General features: G+C 49.4%; 6 protein-coding genes across 6 annotated transcripts; 2 read left to right on the top strand and 4 right to left on the bottom strand.

Moving 5' to 3' along the window:
• Window positions 1-154: 154 nt before the first annotated feature.
• Window positions 155-3,880, bottom strand: GIQ15_06111 (topoisomerase 1-associated factor 1; the record flags this gene model as incomplete). The annotated part of the gene is made up of 4 exons (XM_033553528.1): window positions 155-1,224; window positions 1,280-3,430; window positions 3,489-3,726; window positions 3,794-3,880. The coding sequence occupies 4 exons, from the start codon at window positions 3,878-3,880 to the stop codon at window positions 155-157; spliced, it is 3,546 nt and encodes a 1,181-aa protein (XP_033404672.1).
• Window positions 3,881-4,229: 349 nt separating this feature from the next.
• On the top strand, window positions 4,230-5,340 carry GIQ15_06110 (fatty acid oxidation complex subunit alpha; the record flags this gene model as incomplete). Its single annotated transcript, XM_033553527.1, has 3 exons — window positions 4,230-4,367; window positions 4,444-4,543; window positions 4,610-5,340. The coding sequence occupies 3 exons, from the start codon at window positions 4,230-4,232 to the stop codon at window positions 5,338-5,340; spliced, it is 969 nt and encodes a 322-aa protein (XP_033404671.1).
• Window positions 5,341-5,966: 626 nt separating this feature from the next.
• Window positions 5,967-8,112, bottom strand: GIQ15_06109 (IBR domain-containing protein; the record flags this gene model as incomplete). The annotated part of the gene is made up of 4 exons (XM_033553526.1): window positions 5,967-5,983; window positions 6,049-6,938; window positions 7,267-7,515; window positions 7,601-8,112. The coding sequence occupies 4 exons, from the start codon at window positions 8,110-8,112 to the stop codon at window positions 5,967-5,969; spliced, it is 1,668 nt and encodes a 555-aa protein (XP_033404670.1).
• Window positions 8,113-9,736: 1,624 nt separating this feature from the next.
• GIQ15_06108 (actin) lies at window positions 9,737-11,340 on the bottom strand (the record flags this gene model as incomplete). The annotated part of the gene is made up of 4 exons (XM_033553525.1): window positions 9,737-9,869; window positions 9,951-10,013; window positions 10,107-10,800; window positions 10,860-11,340. 4 exons carry the CDS (start codon window positions 11,338-11,340, stop codon window positions 9,737-9,739), a joined length of 1,371 nt encoding a protein of 456 aa, XP_033404669.1.
• Window positions 11,341-11,590: 250 nt separating this feature from the next.
• GIQ15_06107 (uncharacterized protein) lies at window positions 11,591-12,724 on the top strand (the record flags this gene model as incomplete). Its single annotated transcript, XM_033553524.1, has 1 exon — window positions 11,591-12,724. One exon carries the CDS (start codon window positions 11,591-11,593, stop codon window positions 12,722-12,724), a length of 1,134 nt encoding a protein of 377 aa, XP_033404668.1.
• A 221-nt stretch (window positions 12,725-12,945) lies between these two features.
• GIQ15_06106 (uncharacterized protein) lies at window positions 12,946-17,691 on the bottom strand (the record flags this gene model as incomplete). The annotated part of the gene is made up of 3 exons (XM_033553523.1): window positions 12,946-15,952; window positions 16,445-16,876; window positions 16,940-17,691. The coding sequence occupies 3 exons, from the start codon at window positions 17,689-17,691 to the stop codon at window positions 12,946-12,948; spliced, it is 4,191 nt and encodes a 1,396-aa protein (XP_033404667.1).
• Window positions 17,692-18,712: the final 1,021 nt, after the last annotated feature.

The following is an 18,712-nucleotide window of genomic DNA, read 5'->3' as shown; positions in this document are numbered from 1 at the left end:
GGAGGCCGAAACCTAAACTCGCTGACCCCAAAAAAATTCCCGAAACTCCGTAACATTTAAAGGACACACAGCTGCTCTTAGCCAACGCCGGGTAAATGCTCTGCTCTCGTATCATAAAAAAAATTATATATAAAATCAATAGTAGCCCAGCCGTTCACTCTGAATCACTGTCAATCACAAATCCTGCCATCACCTTCGGTCGTCGTGATCGTACCGCAGTGACGGGTTCATCGTCGTCAGATGCAACATCATTCCTATCACCGTTATGTTCCTCCGTAGATTTCCCAGGCCCGTCATCCGCAGTGGGTGTCCATTGGAACACTGGCGCTGGTGATTTCTCCCTGATGTCAAATATGAGGTCGTCCTCTGTAGACGTGGGCGGAGTTTGCGCTTTCCGTCTCCGCGTAGAGCCTCTATCTTCAAGACTATTCGTATCATCATCACTCCCGGACGCTGGATTCTCACTTCTCGCACGCTTTCTATGCCCGCTACTATCTTCTTCGTCATCGTCGTCACTTGAGATCGCCAGTTTCCGTTTTCTCCTTGGCTTCTTGCCTCCTTCTTTTTGCCCGCTAATGGCTAGTGCATCTATATCCATAGCCTCTTCAGTGCGCTGGGCTTGTGTTTTCCTTCTTTCCGCCTCTCTGGCAAAGAATTCTTGATCAGCTTCTTCGTCAGTCTCATCATCACTGGCATTGACGAAGAGGCTACTCTTGATCTTCTTCTGTCGAGCAAGTGCATTCTGCTCACGAGCGAGGCGTCGAGCGTCCAGGGCTTCCTCGTCAAGATGGTTGTCTTCTTCGTCATCGCCTTTCTTAGTTTTACGTCTCTTTTGTTTCAACGCCTTAAGCGCGTTTGATTTTGAACGGGGGTTTGGAGGGAATAGCATCTCGTCAAGGGCAGCATCTTCTCCCTCGGAATCACTGCCAAAGTTAACTTGGGCCGTAGGGTCGTCGCTGGTGACGGTTGCGCCAGCTATGCGCTTTCGACGTATAAGTTTGTGAGGGTCAACACCGTCGATCTCAGCGGCAGGGTCATCGCAGTGTTTCAGTATTGAGTTGCGTGTCTCTTCAAGGTCTTTGGAAGAAAGGGACCCAGGGATAGTCCATGGCGTTCCAGGAACATCTTCGCCAGCTAACTCCAGGCCAGCAATTGTGAAGAGGAGGCGCAAGCGGCCATTTCTAAACATTGCCGTTCGACGTTTTTCATCTGGTGCAGAGACTTCTAGAAGGTTGTTAGATAAGGGGTCAACAATGTCTCGATTATTCCTTAAACATACCTATTGCAGGGGTGCTTGGTGCCATGTCGGCATTTTCTGCAGCATCTTGAACTCCAAGTGCCAGGTCCGCAAGCTCCCAGCTCTTCCTATCTTTGAGTGCGTTATCAAAGACTTCACATAGCCACCGCACTAATTCCTCACTACCATCTGCTACCAATGCTGATACAACGATTCGTATGTCTTCGTCGGGTGTTCTAGCAGCATTGGGTTTTACTTCCAGCTCTGCAGCAGGCCGAGATTCAACCGTCAGTGTCTGTTTTTCGTACCCGTATTCCAGGTAGTGCATAGTAGCAGGTATTTTGCTAAACAGGAGTTCTGTAATCAACTCCGGCCGTTGATCAATCTTTCGAACCAGCTTCTTCAGGATCTGACGGATGAGTTCTTCCCATTCCCCAAACGCAGGGCTTGATGAAAGAAGAGGCTCCGGCCCCTTTATCATTCGCGTGAAGAGTGATATTATATCCAGTCTGAACAAGAGCACACTCATTTCTTGTTTGAAGGCAACTCTATAGAAATATCGATGGGCACGTTTCAGCTGCTCAGAATCCAAATCTCGATAATACGAGGTTAAGGCAACGAACGTGTTGACAGAATTTTGTGTACAGAATTTAGCAGAGAATCGTTTAAGATCAAACGATCTCTCCGCGACGCTTCGGACAGCTTCTGCTCTATCTGCTGCTTCCTCGTCTTCAGAATTATCAAACCCATCTTCTCCCTCTGCCGGATTATCCTGGTTTTGTTGATTTTGTGCCTTCTTCTTTCGCCTTGAGATCCGCTTAGATCGAACTTGCATATCCACATTTTGTTTCGAATATTGTTCCAACATCCGGAGAAACACATGGGCGAGCTCTGTGCAGGCATCAAGATACCAAAATCCTTGGTCTTTATAACCTCGAAGGGTGGACAAAACCCTGTCATGAGTTGATTCCTCGTAGAAAATGCGACTTTGGATATTCTCAGCAATCTCCTGATCCTCCTCTAGCGGTGATTTTGTCATTTCATGGACTGTGAGCAAGGTCTGGGTAAAAGAGCGCATTCCCGCGTTGAGATCTTGCCACTCTTTGTTGTCAAGGCTAGTTTGCATAAATCGATTAAGGGCAATGAAGGTTTCCTGGTTTAGAACGCTGGCCACAAGGGCAAAACTATCAGGCTCAATCTCTTTCGCAGCACCAGCCGCCTTTCGACGAGCCTCCTCCTGTTGCAAACGCCTTGCACGTTCGGCTTCTAAAAACCAAGAACCGACGAAGAAAAAGTGACGGGATGTGGATTCGGTCAGGCGGTCGGATTCACGCTCCATAGCTTGTCGTATACTTGTCATTAGGGGATTGAACCCTGAATCTAAAAACTCTTCGACAAAAACTCGAAGGTTGTGTAGCGCAGTGGAGGTTAGCTGAATCCGCATGTTAAAATTATTCGAAGTTTCGTCAATTTCTCCTCGTCTCCCTCTCGGTTTGTTCCATCTCTTGGTTTTATCCATTTTTGCAAAGGTTGATTGATCATCACGTAGCACATCTTGGCCTGATACAGCGGACATTTTCTCGTCCTCTCGTTTAACCCAGATCATGGTTCCAAATCGACCGTGGCGAGTTGGCGCGTTCTTTGAACGATTGCGGTTTAAAGAGCTCTCTGCATCTATTAGCCCTTTCAGCTCATCTGTGCGGGTTGCACTACGCTGGCTCTCATCCATAAATAGCTGTTTCACGTCCACACCCTTGACGAGATGGAACAAAATTTCAAGGAGAACAACATCCTGAAAGGCAAACTCCTCTCCAATATTCGAACATAGGGTGAGTAGAAGGGCGAACACGTCTTGATTATGAAACGCATTGATCGTCACCGATCTCGAGGTCTCATCCTCGTCACCTTCCACGGCAAGATTCGGGGTAGCGTTGATTATTGTGACATTCCGGAATAGATATAAAACCAGTTTTATGATTCCTTCATCTCGCGACGACCGTTCTGACCGAGGTGTAGTTATGCTTGAGAGACCGATGCGGATAATTGACCGGAGAATTGAGTTAGAGGGGTGTCCGAGTATCCCTCGTTTATAGGATATTTGAGCGCGCTGGAGGTATGGTGTGTGTCTGTGGTGATTGACGGTCATTTGGCTATGAATTTCAACCGGCCATGTCAACGGAACGAGTAACTCTACTAAGGAAATATTAGCCATGGCCTAAATGATTTGTTAAAACGAGGGGTGCCGCCTCACAGCATGCTAAAGTTATCCTTGATTTATACTTGTCATTTGGTTTAATATCATCCCACAGGGTCAGAATTGGCATCAAGTCGCCATTGACAAGGTTACTCTCAGCCAAACACCTCGCAACGTCCAGGCGATTTAATTTCTCGTCGTAAAACCGTAGCCATTTCTTAAGATCGCGCAGACAACCTAAGGCATCGTCTCCAAGTATATAACGTCCAGCTTCGTCGTTTGCGGATCCACCAAGCTATCACACATATCCGTCAGCCCCATTACGCACTATAACAATTTATATGTGAAAATGGGATACGTACCGCAGTGACAAGGCTGTAGATGAATGCGCGCACTTCTGGATCAACCACCTGGTCAGCCGCCTGCGTTATCGTCGCTCCGGTGTCCATTATTTAAAAAAAAATTAAAGTCGTAATATCTAACGCCTCAACTCCCGTTCTCCGTAATCATCAATGTATCATCCTCGAGATATAGCCTGTCGTGGGAGGGTGCTGTCTGCATCCTTTGTACGCAGTTTATATCAATTAAACGCCAAACGCGACGTGGGACGCGCCTCGGAGCGGCAGAACGATGATCCGTCTATTCCGAATATAGCCGCATCCCGGGAAGTGACGTCGCCGAGGCTCAACTCCACGTGAAGCTTGAAGTTCAACAACTCGAGAGAAAACACACAACGCTCTGCCATTGCTGTCTACGTCGCCGTCTCCTACTTTTATTACACTCACTACATAGCGCATCATGTTCCGAAGCGCAGTTACAGGACGTCTGTTGGCGGCCACGCCCTCAATTGGCGGGGTTCGCGCGTTTAGTTCAACCCCGGCGGCACAAGTGGCCGCTGAAGTCAAGAGCCTCGGAGTGATTGGCGCCGGACAGATGGTATGCACAATTGATCTAGATTTGGTCCATATCTATGTCCGGAGGCCCTGTTACTGATTATACTTGCTTCTCACAGGGACTGGGAATTGCGTTGGTTGCGGCGCAAAAGGCAAACATCCCCGTAACCTTGGTCGACAACTCTCAAGCATCTCTAGACAAGGGACTTAAATTCGCCGGTAAGCACTACCTGAGAATAAGACATTGGTCATATGGTTTATGGCTTGATGCTGATGGATATTTAGAGAAACTCCTTGCCAAGGATGTCGCAAAAGAGCGCATTACACAGGAGACTGCCGATAAGGTCCGCTCGATGCTAACTCCAACCACAAAACTCGAGGACCTCTCAAGCACCGATTTCATTATCGAGGCTGTCCCAGAGATCCCAGACCTCAAGACCTCGATCTTCTCCAAGCTAGCCCAGATTGCCCCCGCTCACGCCATTCTCGCCACAAACACCTCCTCTATCTCAATTACTCGCATTGCTGCAGCAACTACCAACGATCCTAAAGACCTTTCTGGTCCATCCCGTGTTATTTCTACTCATTTCATGAACCCTGTCCCCGTCCAGAAGGGTGTAGAAATTATCACTGGCCTTCAAACGTCTCAAGATACCATCGACACTTCGCTCGAATTGATGAAGAGGATGGGTAAGATCGCTGCTCGATCTACAGATTCGCCTGGTTTCTTGGCAAACAGGATCCTTATGCCATATATCAACGAGGCAATCTCTTGTCTGGAGAATGGGATTGGCACCAAGGAGGATATCGACAGTATCATGAAGTATGGAACTAACGTTCCCATGGGCCCCTTGACGCTAGCTGATTTCATTGGTATCGATACCTGCTTGGCGATTATGAATGTCTTGCACCAGGAGACTGGAGACAGCAAGTATCGACCTGCTGGCTTGTTGAAGCGAATGGTTGATGCCGGCTGGGTGGGTAAGAAAGCCGGAAAAGGCTTTTATGACTACTGATTGTGACCTGAGAAACTGGACACTTACTTTAGGTTAAGTGAGAGTTGATAAACCAAATTGGAGTTTGTAATTTATGTTCTATACGATAAAAAGTGGAGCAGACAAGATATATATAGCTATATCAATGTTCGAAGTATATAGACCGTCATCAGAGTTTAGAGTATGAAAAAGTAGAGCCATGCAAAGTTCTACGTTTACATGTCACAATATGATATTTCAATTGAAAAGTGAAATTTCGGTTAGATTCTGCGCCTGCCAACTGCCTAGGGAAAAAAAATTGTGCATGGTATAAAACATCTCTCCATAAAGAAGGGGTCAATGTATGTGTAAATGGGGAGTATAGGAATTAGGGTGGGGTATGACAGAAGAGTATATATACATAAAAAATTTCATTTACCTGGCCTCGTCGCCATAAGATAAGACAGCAGACATAGATCCAGTTCCATCAACCTCGATACACGAATTGCGATTGGCTTGACACATGTCTCAGTCCATTCTTTGATATGCTTCTCGATCGGCTTCTTTGAATCACACCACTACCAGTCTTGAGCGAGTCAGAGCCTCGGCGTTTATACGCAAACTCAGTTAGAGCAGGGGGAGGTGATAGAGGTGACTGCGGTGTTTCTCTACCACTCGTAACTGACTGGGTAGTGCCCGAAAAGTTGGAGTTATTTGCAGAAGAATATCTGCTGCTGGAGGCTACTGTACCTTTGACGGCGTCAGGGCCATTAATCAGAAACATCCTATGCTCTTCGAGAAGACCGTATCGTTTCTCTATCGCGATTTTGAACCAGCGGCGGTCCGAAATGACAGTAGAACTCAGTTCGTAAAGAGTATAATTTGTTTCTCGCTGAAGGTCCCCTAATTTCTTCATGATGCCGCTTTGAAGGGCGGAACATTCCAAGCTGCCGTGGTACTCCAGTTCACTCAACTGGTCTTTGTGGGCTTTTTCTAACGCTTCTTGCTCCTTCTTGTGTGAAGCATTTAGTCTATCGAGAATCGCCCGTTCGCGTTCTTCCCTGTTTGGTTTGCCCTTCAAATGTCGTTGCATTTGGACGAAGTTATCATCTTCGTCCTCTTCCTGGCGGGTGAGGAGCTCAAGTGTTTTGGTTGATTGTGCAACCTCCAAAGCGCCTTTGCGAAGCTTGAAGTTCGATTCATAGGCCTTTTCAAGTTTTATTCGCATTTGGTCAAAGTCTACCTGTTTCGACACAGCGGTAACTTGAATCCGCTCCGCGCTATTCTGGTGTCTGGTGATTATCATGGACTGCTGGATCTTGTTGATCTTAGCCAGCTCTCCTTGTAATCTCTGAATTTGGTGGGATATAGATATAAGGCGCTTTATTTCTTTGTCGTGCTGCACTCGGCGCCGCCCTTCATCTTGTCGTCTTTGTCCTTCCTCTTCCTGAAGTTTCTGGATGTCTTCCTTTCGTAATCGTTCTTCAACTTCTCGCCGTTCGGTACGCTCGTCCTCTGCAATTATAGCAGCAAGCTGGGCCCTATCCCGGCTTATTATCTCAGCATCCGCTTTGCGCTGTGTTCCCTGTTGATTAGAGTGTGCGCAGCCACATGTTCCACCTCTAGCACCACAGAAGCAGCTATACACAGTTAGTCAGGCACAATAAGGAATTCCAAAGGGTATATTCGTACCAAAACTCCGCACCACAGTGGCAAACCACAACTCCAGCGTCAGCTGTCAAATCCACCATTGCCTGGCATTTATAGCAGCGCCTCCAACCATTCGATGCAACACTATCTATTCTTTCTGGGTAAGGAGCCTGTGGGCAATGCTCATGACCCTGATGTGCTGTTCCTTGACAGGATGTACAGATCGAATGTTTGCATATCGGGCATTTTTGAGTTGGAGCACCTAGCTTTATCTTCTTCAGCGGTATCCATTTCCCGCAATTCGGCGAAGGGCAGTACCACCGGCTTGCTCGCGGTATGGAGTACTCTTGTATCTTCCATTTGTATTCCTCTCGAAGTATAGAGTCAACGTTGTGCAGGATCAATTTCGTCGGGATATCTTCGAGGCAGCATTTGGGAGGGAATTTGCTCTCATTCTTCATGGCCGTTACTATCATGTCGGAGAAACATCCTAGGCAGTATTTGTGCATGCACCCTAGCGGGACTAGGTTCTTGTCCAGTAGTTCAACAAAGCAGCTTGCGCACTCACTAATACGTCAAATACATGTGTTAGCTACTGCCATGTATACAAACTGGCCGTTTATGGGGACGTAGAATTAGAAAGTGTACTGACCGGAAGCTATTGCGCTCCAATAGTCGAGACTTGAGGTTCTTTGGCTCCTTCGAGGGTTTAGCAGCCGTACGACCAAACGCGGACTTCGAGGAGGCAGATTCAGGCGATAGACAACGTTCAGAGAGGATATCCCGCGGAGGATCCTTTGCCACAGCAGTGTGTGGCCGCACTGGCGTCGAAGAACGGCCGTCTGCTGCGGGTGCACTCAGGGAATGCGAGGACAGCTGTGACTGCCTGTCCCCGTTCCCCTCAGATAGAACCGGAGGTTTCGTAGGCTGATCCGCCTCCAAGGGCTGGTTGATGATATGTAGTAGCTCCGCAGAGACATCGTCGGGGAATACGTGGAGCTCTTGCGGGTATGGGCGATCAGCAAGGTGCGATGGTAGCTGGCCGTTGTCTAGTAGTAAATCCTCCAAACCAACCAGCTCTGGCCACTCTGCAAGTCTGTCAGCATCGTCTACGGGGACTTGCAGAGGGGCCTCGAGGTCGCGGGTTAGTTGAGGGACCGACATGGGAGAATCGCTGAACAACCAAATGTCGTTTTCGGCGTTTCAATGTTCAGCAACAGTAGCATTCTATCAAAACAAAGGTTGTCACTACTGGCATCAAGAAAAAACAGCTGCCTTGCAACAATATAGGTAGTCAGTCTTGTGAGGAGAGGTATTGAATCGGGATACAGGTCTCATGCACATGTAAAAAACGTAAAAAAATATAGAGAGAAATCCCTGGGGCGCATGCGTAGTCGTATAGTCTGGGGGAGAGCGGAGACGATGGACAGGACGAAGGATGGAGCGCCCACTGACGGCCATAGTTAGGCTGACAAACGAGCGATATGAGGGGCCAGTAGTGAGGCTCGCTAGGATGCCAACGCTAGGCTTCAACTGTTTCGACCGCATCGCTCGTTTATTTATGGCATCATATGGCGCGGCGTGATGGTTGGCTGGGCGTCGTCTCCCTGAGCGAAGCCTTATATCTGTATGGTGGAGCCAGTCCACCCTAGTAGGTACCGGGGCCGTTGCCCATCGATCCATGGCCATCAACTATGGAGAACAGCCGGAGGTCGAGGGTACCTTTGTTAGGCCCGTCCTTGTTCCCCTTTGTGAGAGATATACGGCGTAACTCTGATGAAAGGTGCCGGGTAGATCATTCATGCACGCCATGCCGTACGTCACGCACCCACGATTGATTCGCGAATGAACCAACTGGTGTGCTGAACGCCCGTTTTTTCCTTCCCCTCGAGTCAGGAAGGCCGGTAAGATGTATTTCGTATGCTGCGCTGACGATATTTCTTTTTGACTAAACCCCTTAACAGGTTCGCTGCAACCCTAGTCGTACATAGAACCAAACTTATTTTATGTAAGATGTTGTATGTTGAAACTAATTATGTACTCTGGGTTGCATGCTCTGCGCCGTTGCGTTGGAATTACAGGCATGGCCAGTAAGGGCCGAGACGCTTGCCAGGAACACCTATCACATTCCCTTGCTCGAACTGTGGTAACGAGCCATGGTCAATGAGCTTTGATGTAGATGTAAGCCGTATGTTTGCCGATCTTCGCATCCAGGAACCGCCAGGGTCACAGGTCATATTGAGCTAGAGGTGCCCTTCTATAAACGTGGAGGTGGATATCCGGGCTAGTCAGCTAGACTGGGGTCTGGGGAGCTAAAAGGTTTGGTCGGAATATTTTTCAGGGCAACTTTTCGCTTCAATAACAGTGCGTAAAGTTCATCCACCAGCCAACCAACTAGCTGAAACGGTGCTAACTGGCGAAATCGAATTCGCCTCTTCTATAGCGCGAGTCGAGGGCGTGCAGCTGCTACATGGAGCTATGGTCGCCGAGAGAAGTAGCTTAGCCCCTTATCACCATCCACGCCCGTCCCGGCGCACGAAATCTGTTATCTACCAGGTTGTGACATGACAGGGGACATGGAATCGGGTTGCTGCTCCGGCCAACCCTGCCTATGGAGGCTTAAACTGCGTTCAGGCGACCCTAAATGTTCCGGATCGCGGTTGCCGCAGTGAATTGTTGTGGCGCGAATCAATTCATTGTGGCCCCTACGAGGCGCAGAGTAGTTAATCGAAAAAGGATAGGGGTGGACAATGGTTATACTCTACTATGTATGCCACCGGGCCAGAATTCAACCAGAAAACTTTCTCCAGGCCCAGGCTGAACCATATTCCTGGTACTGTTGCCGAGTAATCGCAACCTCTTTCATGGTCTCCTGGTTGGTCGCCATCCTAGAAGCCCCTAACCATGTCGAGCGAATGGGACTGCTCAATATCAGCTATATAGTTCAGGACTCTCTAAAATAAACCTACGAAGTACAACGGTGGGGGAGGGGAAGAGCTTACTCTGGGCCAGCCTTTACGCGGACAACACACTCAGTCGGCGCTAGACTTCGGACTCCGGATTCCCTGTGATTAATAGGTCAGTAACCTAGTCCGTCCATGGGGGTTCCCCTTTTCCTAAGAAAAGGCAAATGCATGGGCAGGCATGATGGTACATACAGTCTTTCTATAAACCCCTGTATCAAAGAATTGCCACCGACAACAAAAATGTTCGCGAGAAACGAAGGGTGGAGGCCTGTTGGAATAACGGACAGGCATTGCATTATGATTTCTGCTATCCCCGGTTGCTGTAGCCCAATATCCTGGGGGTTAAATATAATCTCTGGCACGGTAAAGCGCTCACTCCCCAAAACAAGGACGTCTTCCGCTGCAGAGGGGTTAATCCCAGTAATGAGTCCCTTCCTTTTCTCTGCAGCCAACTGGCTATCGTGAGGTCTCATGAAACCCTTTTTGTGTGCATTCGGGTCAGGTAGTACGTAGTCGACCACTATTTCGTCGGCACCACTCTTTTCATGGCCTTTCCACGTTTTATCCATATCACCGTCAAAATCCTGGCTGACGTAGCAAACAGTCTCCTTAACACTGTTGACGATATGCGTTTCGTCTAACATATTATACTGTCGGATTGAAACGAGCTCCTTCAGGTAGTTCGTGAGATGTTTCCCGCCAATGTCAAGTCTTCGTATCGCTCGTTGCAATGGGCGCCCATGGTATACCGGAGTCACCGTTGTATGCGAATAGCCCGAATCAACGACAAGCATACACTCAGCTGGGAGAGCAGGGGCATTCGTATCTTGGGGAGTGGGGTCACCGAAGAGGGAACGCACCTCGTTCCACGCATTGAGACATGGAGCTACATATTCAGCGTTATCAGTATTAAAACTTAACTTTGGTTGGATAGCTAATACATACCAAGATATCGTACATATCCGCCGAAGCCCCATTCCTCCATAACCATCTCATCCATATTCTTTTGCAAGCCACTTAACGCGTTCGGGGCCTCAGTTAAAACCAAGGTTGTCCCAAGAAAGTCTGAGCACTGGACCTCTGGTCTGCGAGCCGTCTTCTCGTCAAAAAATGTATGCTCCCATATCTCTCGCTGCGCTTCCCAATTGACGATGTAGCCCTTCTCGACCGGGCGACGAAAGCTCACCTCGTTCCAGTCGGAGATATGCGTATCCAGTTGTAGCCCGGTGTACATATGATTATCTCGTGTCTTCGCAAGCGCGTTTGGAATCGTCAAACATGATGCGAGGGGATCGGAGCTGGAGGCCGAGCTGTACCCTGCCTTCATAGTATACCCCCCATTGTCGATGATGAATGTCTTTTGGGGAAGCGGTTCGGTAGCAGGCGGGGCGGCTTTGGCTGCTCGAGAAGCTTTGGTTGGCCCCATTGTTGCCTTTGGAATCAAAGAATCAGACCATAGTTCTCGTGTATGCAGGCTTGCAGTCGTTGGAGATATTATTTTGTTCACGTAGTTGCTTGAATTTCGCGGTTTAATAGAAACCATCGGATCAACGTTTTCCCGCATCTTATCGCTTATCGCGAACCAAACTATCAAAAAAATTTGATAAACTCGTTCAAGTAGTCAACAGTTATAAGCTTGGTACTGACGAGTTGTTAAGGATAGGAGGATAGCAAGCATGGCTGGTGACAGGAGACTCATAGTGCTTCTTGACACTACACTCGGACTATCGGCGCAGTTTATATCGTCTCTCACACTATCCTCCGCCGCGACCGCCAGCGCAACACCCCGCAATTCAGAAGACAGCAGCAACAAAAATAACTCCCCACTCCCTTTACTCTCTGCGGCTGCTCAAACTCTCAAGTCGCATACGGGGAAGATTTCTCTCTTTGCGATTAATACCCCCTTTACGCCATCCGCAATTAAATCCGTACTTTCGCAAATCAATGACTCCGTTCTCCCCTCTCTCGTCACCGCCGCTTTCCTCCTTCACCCAGGCCATTATACCACAATATTCCACTCTGAGGTTAACTCGTTAGTTAAATCAGCACTGCGAGAATTCGTGACGTTAATTAGCGAGATCAAGAAAATTGCATTGGGTGATGGGAAGGAATTGACGGAAGCGGATAAAGTAGCGATTACAACCGCCACGGGCCGAGTTTGGAAAGTATGTGACCAGCTTGTGGCCACTTCTACGGATGGGGTAGTTGGGATGATCATTCAAAAGGCGAATAACTTCTTAGAACTTGTCCGTGATGGGATCAAGGAATTGGAAGAGTGGGACCCTGAAGAGTCTGAGGATGATGGTTGGGGTATGGGAGACGATTTCGCCGATGAAGCTGAAGATAAGGAGGGAGGAGATGGAGAAGACGGCGAGAACCGTGATGAGTTAATTGCTACGCTTTTCGAAGAGAAGAAAGAGCTCATCCGCCTGCTTACACCGATTTCTAAGCTTTTTACAGCTATGGCAACCCAGAGGTTAAAACCCCTAAAGCAAGATTCTATTCTTCCGAAATATGCTTCCAGCCTTGATGACCTTGTTGACCATCTTAAACAAATCCCGGACCTTGTCGATGAGGCTGCAGGCTCGCTCTATGAACACGACATTGATGCTGTTGCTTCATATACCCGAAAATTAAAGGATTGTGCCATTGCCACCGTTGAGATTGTTAGAAAACCATGGAAATGTGACGATGGAGCGGGCCCTAAAACTGAAGGACAAGCTGAGCCAGAGGATAAATTTTCAAAATGGGCAACAGTTTGGTTGAAGGTACTTGGTGAGTTGGGGAAACCTAGCTCGTCAAAGGCCTAGAGTTAGATACTTATAGAACCGAATGATTTTAAAGCTATAGGTTTTGGACGATCAGGGCTTTGGGTGATACTTCATATACCCAACCTAACGTACATGAATTAACCCCATCAGACTTAGAAGTCTACCTCCCCGAATAGTAAAGATTATATGTACATTATAATTATAATATCTGGTGAATGAATAGTAAAACAAGGAGGCCTAAACCAAGGCACTGAACCTGATCACTCCTCAGGTCTCCATTCCTTCATCTCAGCTTCACTAATCCTATTCTTTAAATGATCCAGAACTGCTTCCGTACCCTTTGACACAATCTGCCATCTAGGAACCCTGAAACGATTCCCAGCAACTTCAAACCTTCGCAGCGCATTTTTCCCAGGAGCAACATCATCAACTCCCAAAAGGCCGACTCTCGGAGGTAAAGCGTCAATATCATTATTCGCCACGTCAAGAACCTGGAGGCCTTCAACAGCTTCATACGAGAGGCTGTCAAAGGCATTTTCAGAAGCGAGGAATGTGACTAGGTTCGGGTAGGTGGCGCGCATTATGGGCAGCGGTCCCTTGAGTCGGTTTATTGAGATGTCTAGGAAAGAAAGCGAAGGCGCTGAGAGATAGGTTAGGAGTGGTTCTAGGGAGGTCAGGGTCGTGGATGATAGAGTCAAGTTCTGGAGGCTTGGAAGTGATAGCGGTGTCGTAAGTTCGGTACGGCCGACTGGATTATGCGATAGGTCGAGATCGATTAGAGAATGGGCGATGAGTGAGAGGGCTGGCACGGGGAACTTTTCCAGCCGGTTACGCTGGACGTAGAGGCATCGAATATCAGCCTTGGCGATCAATGGTTCTATGTCTGAGGGCTCTAGGTCTGAGAGGCTGGTGGAAGAGCGATCAAGAACGCCGCGCTGCTTAACTCGCCATGAGTGGGTGATGGTTGCCGTGGGACTTTCTGGCGCCAGGGTGAATTCCGTCTGCACCGAGCCCTCTTCCTCATCTTGCGATGGTTCTTTAACTTCACGCCGGCTGATAAGTTCTCGTTTCAGTTCATCGGTATCCATTGCTAGAAGCTTCCGCTCCCGGAGAGGGTTGTTGGAAACTCTGAGGGTAACGAGACTCTCCATTGAGCCAATACTATCGTCGATCAGCCTGATATCATTCCCCGTGAAATCGAGGTGTTTTATATTCACGAGATCAGATAGGCCTTCAGGAAAGGCAGATATACTGTTCTCAGTCGCTATTATACTCAAGAGCGACTTCCAGGTCGATATGTTTGGAAGTGACTTGAGACAATTCTGCTCTACGAACAGTTGCTGTAAATTCGGAAGCTCGACAGTATCCTCTACACAGAGTTCTTCCAGATTATTCGTGGCAACATTCAGTATCTGCAAGGTATCGTGTCGCTTGAATGATTTGGGGAAGAAGTGGCCATCTAATTTGTTCTTCCAAACATTAAGCTCGGTGAGGGGGAGATTGTTCATGGCCAGTAACGGGAGGGAAGGGAGTTTGTTCTCAGCAACGTTCAGAATCCGTAGACAAGTTAGATCAGCTATCGAGTCCGGCAGCCCCGTGAGATTGTTCCCATGAAGATCCAAAACTTCAAGTTTGGTGAGACGCCCGATATCCGCGGTCAGCATACCTGACAAGTCGTTCTCAGCAAGCTTTAGTTCTGTGAGAGCTTCCATGCCAAAAATTACTTCGAGAGTTTCCATACTATCCAGCTTGTTCTTTGATAGATTTAGAATGCGAAGTCGTTGTAACCTCCTCAGCCCGGGGGGAAGACAGGCCAGCTTATTCCCATGCAGATCAATATGCTCCAAGCCACCAAATTGAGTGTTCGGGGCAGGTCCGTCTGAGATTACCTCCGTGACATCAATGTCAGGGAATACCTCGTCCGGTAAGGAGGTCAACTCGTTATCGGCCGCCATGAACTTTACCAGATCAACGTTTTCGTACCAAACATCATTACTGTTCGGATCAAAGGTATACATGGTCATGACCTCGTCAGGAATGGCAGTCAGGCCCATTGCCGATATATTCAGATGCCCGGATTTCCTTGCAGCCGCAGTCCTACTCTGCAGGGCGGCACCAGTTGGCTCCATCTCGGGTAATTGATTAAACGGATCTTTCATGGTGGCATCTTCGGCCGCCTCCGGAGATTTGTTGGAGGACTCGCGTTGCTGTTGCTGTTGCAGCTGTGCTGCCTTGCGAGCAGCTTTCGCCTTCGCGATGCTCTCTCTCAGGGCACTGGACGACTTGACTGCTTTCTTTGGCTCGGCTTCCTTCGGCGGTGTATCATTGGCAGTGCATCCATCGGAGGTGATGGAAGTTCGTGGTGACCTTTTCGATGTTGTAGATGTTGGCGAGGTGAAATTGGAGGATATTGTAGAAGGTGGTTTCCTGGTCTTGGGTATTGAAAGAGGTTCGATCGTGCCATTGGGTTCTGAATCAGATGTTTCCCGGAAAACCTGACTTAGAGACGGTCTCTGTTTTGCCTTTCGTGTTATCATACTCTTGCTCTTGCTAGCCATTGGCGGTCGTCGGGAAGCGGTGGCCGTCGATTTCTGCGGTAGAGGATTTCCACCAGCATCCTCGCCGGCGTCCTCTTCTTCGCGTGTCTCCAGCATGCCATTCCTGACAGATGCGGCAGGCGACTTGATGTACATGCTGACCGATCTCTGGCCCACGGGTCGCTCTGGCGGTGCGGCGCCGGAGGGAGACCGGGACAGCCTAAGGCTCCGATTTGTTGGAGCTGGAGATAAAGGAGGAGCTCCATTCATAGACTGCCGCGAAGGGGATCTCCTCGACTCGACAAAGAACCCAGACTTCCTTCGGCCGGGTGATGGTGAACCTGGTATCTGAGCCAGCGTCTCGATCGTCCGGTCGGATAGCGAGGGCCTCGAGGCCTTGCGTGACGGGCTTCCAGGGCGGCCACTTCGGCCCTGCCTGTCCGACGGGTCCAGGAGAAGGGATTCATTCAGATGGGACGCTCTGCTGAAGGACTGTAGACGCTGGGGGGTGGTAGAGGTCGAAGACTCGGGGTGTCCGTCCAAGGGATCAGACTCGCTGGAGCAGGCCGGGGAATAGGGACGGTTGAAGATATCCTCTGACGGCCGACGCAGCCTCGATATCTTCAGTCCCGCGTCTGCCTGCAGCCTGTCCCTGGACGGCGACGGCCGCAGCGACCTGGACGCTGTCGATGCCGCCGTGGGCAGAGGGAGCCGTGACAGTCGCGGCAGGCTGCGTGCGGGTGTATTATCCATAGCTTAGAGTTAAGGTTGGACCATCCGAGTCGAAGCTACCGCAATTGTGAGTTATCTCGAGTTATCTGGAGTATCTGAAACGCTGGGCTTCGTCTTCTCCGTCTGCGATAGGCATGGAACGCTCGGTATGAGGATGGGCTCCGGAGCTCCAGGGGTGAAAATTATATGCAGGCAAAAGGGCGTTGACTTGCCCCCTTTTCTTATCCGCGCCAAGCTGCCGTTATCAGATTGACATCACACAAACGATCTATCTGTACGAAGGCAAGACTACCTACCTAGAGGTACCTAGTACCTCTAGGTAGTACTCTGATAGATTATCTTAGTTGTGTCTACATCCATGGCTTGTTCTGAACATATCAAGTTCTGTTATGACCTTAGTCAAGTATCTAGATACATCAATGCTTATACCCTCAGGACCGTCTACACAAGCTAAAAAGGCGCCTGCGCTCCCTTATACGTCACGATATACCTCTGCTCGGGAAACTCGGAGATGGTCGTGAAGGTCTGCGTAGTGTTATCCCAAGTCATATCCTCCGGACCGGGAGGCAGGAATCGGAGGTTCTCTCTCGCCAGATTGCCTGGTCGCCAGGTCCACAGGTCGCCGAGTCCACGGGCTTTGTTGCTTGTGCTGATATAAAAGTCGTTGCCGTGAGAGATGGCACCTTGCATCTCCAGGATGTTGACACAGGACGCCCAGCTGGAGGTTGCTATCTGTGAGCTTGTGTGCAGCTTTCTCGTGGTGTAGTCGAGCTCGTACTGAGCCATGCGGATGGGAACGCTGTCTGGCGTGGTGCTGTTGCCATACTCGCCAACCAGGATCTTATCAGTGCCTTCACGGTCAAGTGAGATCCATGAGAACCGGAACTTTGCATCTGCGGTCGTTGGCGTCCAGGTGTATGTCCTGCCAGATGCAAAGGGGGATGGTTAGTATAGGAAATCTCCCCCGAGATAGAAAGACACGTACCTTATCTGGGGGATAACGTATCGATACCCCTGAGCAGAAAACTCGCCATTGCTCATCTTGCCCACTCCATCGCCGGCTTCAACCTGCCAGATGTTGTTGAGATCAAACACCCGGATGCCCTTGTAAGTGTCCACAACCCACAATGTGCTTCCATACCACATTATTCCGCCAGCATGGACTCCAAGACGTCCAAAGTTGGTTGCAGGAGATGCAGAGCCGGTATACAGTTCAGGGCCATTTGGAACCACCAGCAAGGCATGGCGGTACTTGTGCGTTGTCTTGTCGACGAAAGTTATCCGCACACTCTCTACGCCGGCCGTGTCGTCGTACCATGACATGAGCCAAACATTCTTGCTTTCCCATGTTCCTACCTGAAGGGCATCGGAAGAGCTGGTGACGCCCTGAGGGTACCATTTCGTCGTACCAAAGTCGTCGAAGTTCTCAGCAGTGCCCTCCCATCGGTACACGCTCTGCGGAACTGCAGACACTCCGGTGGCAGTAGACCACCCTTTCGCATCAAGCTCGATGAGCTGGTGATTGGCAGAGTTGAGGGCGTCAGATACGGTGGCTAGCTTGCCCTTGTCGCTAAAGTGCTGGCGCAGGGAGGAGAGATTCCAGTCAATGCTTTCCTTAAGTCTATATGCGGACTTGGGTAGCTCGGGTGAGTCTCTTCCCACGCAGGTGTAATCGCCTTGGGCGAAGGATGCAGGAATGGCACATGCCAGGTATAGGAGGAGAGACAATCTCTTCATCTTGATGTTAGGCAAAGTAATTGTCGAGAAGAAAAATATCAATATCGGCCTCGAACTGTCTACTTTTCATACATATCTGCGGTCACGTCTCTTTTATACTCGACCAAACATCTCCCTTGCCGAAATGCGCCTTGCAGCAGGGATCGCATCGCCTTTATCTTATGGGCCGTATATACGAGCCGACTCTTGATCGTCAACCAATCTCTTACGCTCGCTGATAGAGGTGCGTGGTGAATCCGAGACCCACCTATCTCGGGCCGCTTATATATATAGATTTACTTCAGTGTCGAACGAGACTTGTGACCGAAGTTCGTGTATAGGATATCTCTCTTCCAGCCTGCAAGAAGGTACACTACTCGTAGAAGCCGTAAGACCACCACGAAGTCGGCGACTTTGCCTCACTGACTGCCAACGCTATCCAGGCTTGTTACCAAGGAGTTGGCCTCAGGCCTCAGAATACACACGGCCAAGCTACTCCGGACAGCGCTCGATCGGCCGTCTGAGGGGCAGATCAGGACCGAGGGCTATAGTTCGAACGCGATGTCTATGCATAATACGGAGTAGCATATATTGGCCAGAGCGACGTTCCCGTGGACTGACTCGTGCCTCTCTGCCAATGCTATCCTATCTCTTTAACTATACTCTTTAACTATACTCTTTAACTATACTCTTTAACTATACTTTTTAACTAACTCTTTAATTATAATGTAGCTAGAGAGTAGAGTAGAGTAGAGTAGGTAGAGAGAGAGTAAAGTGCAGAGATCACGTGCCCGTTGCCCCAGCCTCCGCTGTCAACACAACGAAGAACGACTTCACGCTCGCATCTCGCATCCGCATCTCGCATCTCACCCCTGAAGAGACGAACAAGCTGATACCACCGACAACGCGTGTACGGGAGACTCGACATACCGTCCGCTGAGCCAGCTTCTCGCTCCAGACGCCGCCTCGGCCCTCCCCGCGCGATCCCTCGTCTGCCGTCGCGCCCGCCGTGAGACAGGTCTACACAACCCATCATCTCCGT

The sequence above is a fragment of the Arthroderma uncinatum genome (genome assembly GCF_011692745.1).
Source record: "Arthroderma uncinatum strain CBS 119779 chromosome Unknown scaffold4, whole genome shotgun sequence".
Lineage (NCBI taxonomy): Eukaryota > Fungi > Ascomycota > Eurotiomycetes > Onygenales > Arthrodermataceae > Arthroderma > Arthroderma uncinatum.
The sequence above is the reverse complement of the archived record's forward strand: the minus strand, read 5'-3'. Positions and strand labels throughout refer to the sequence as shown.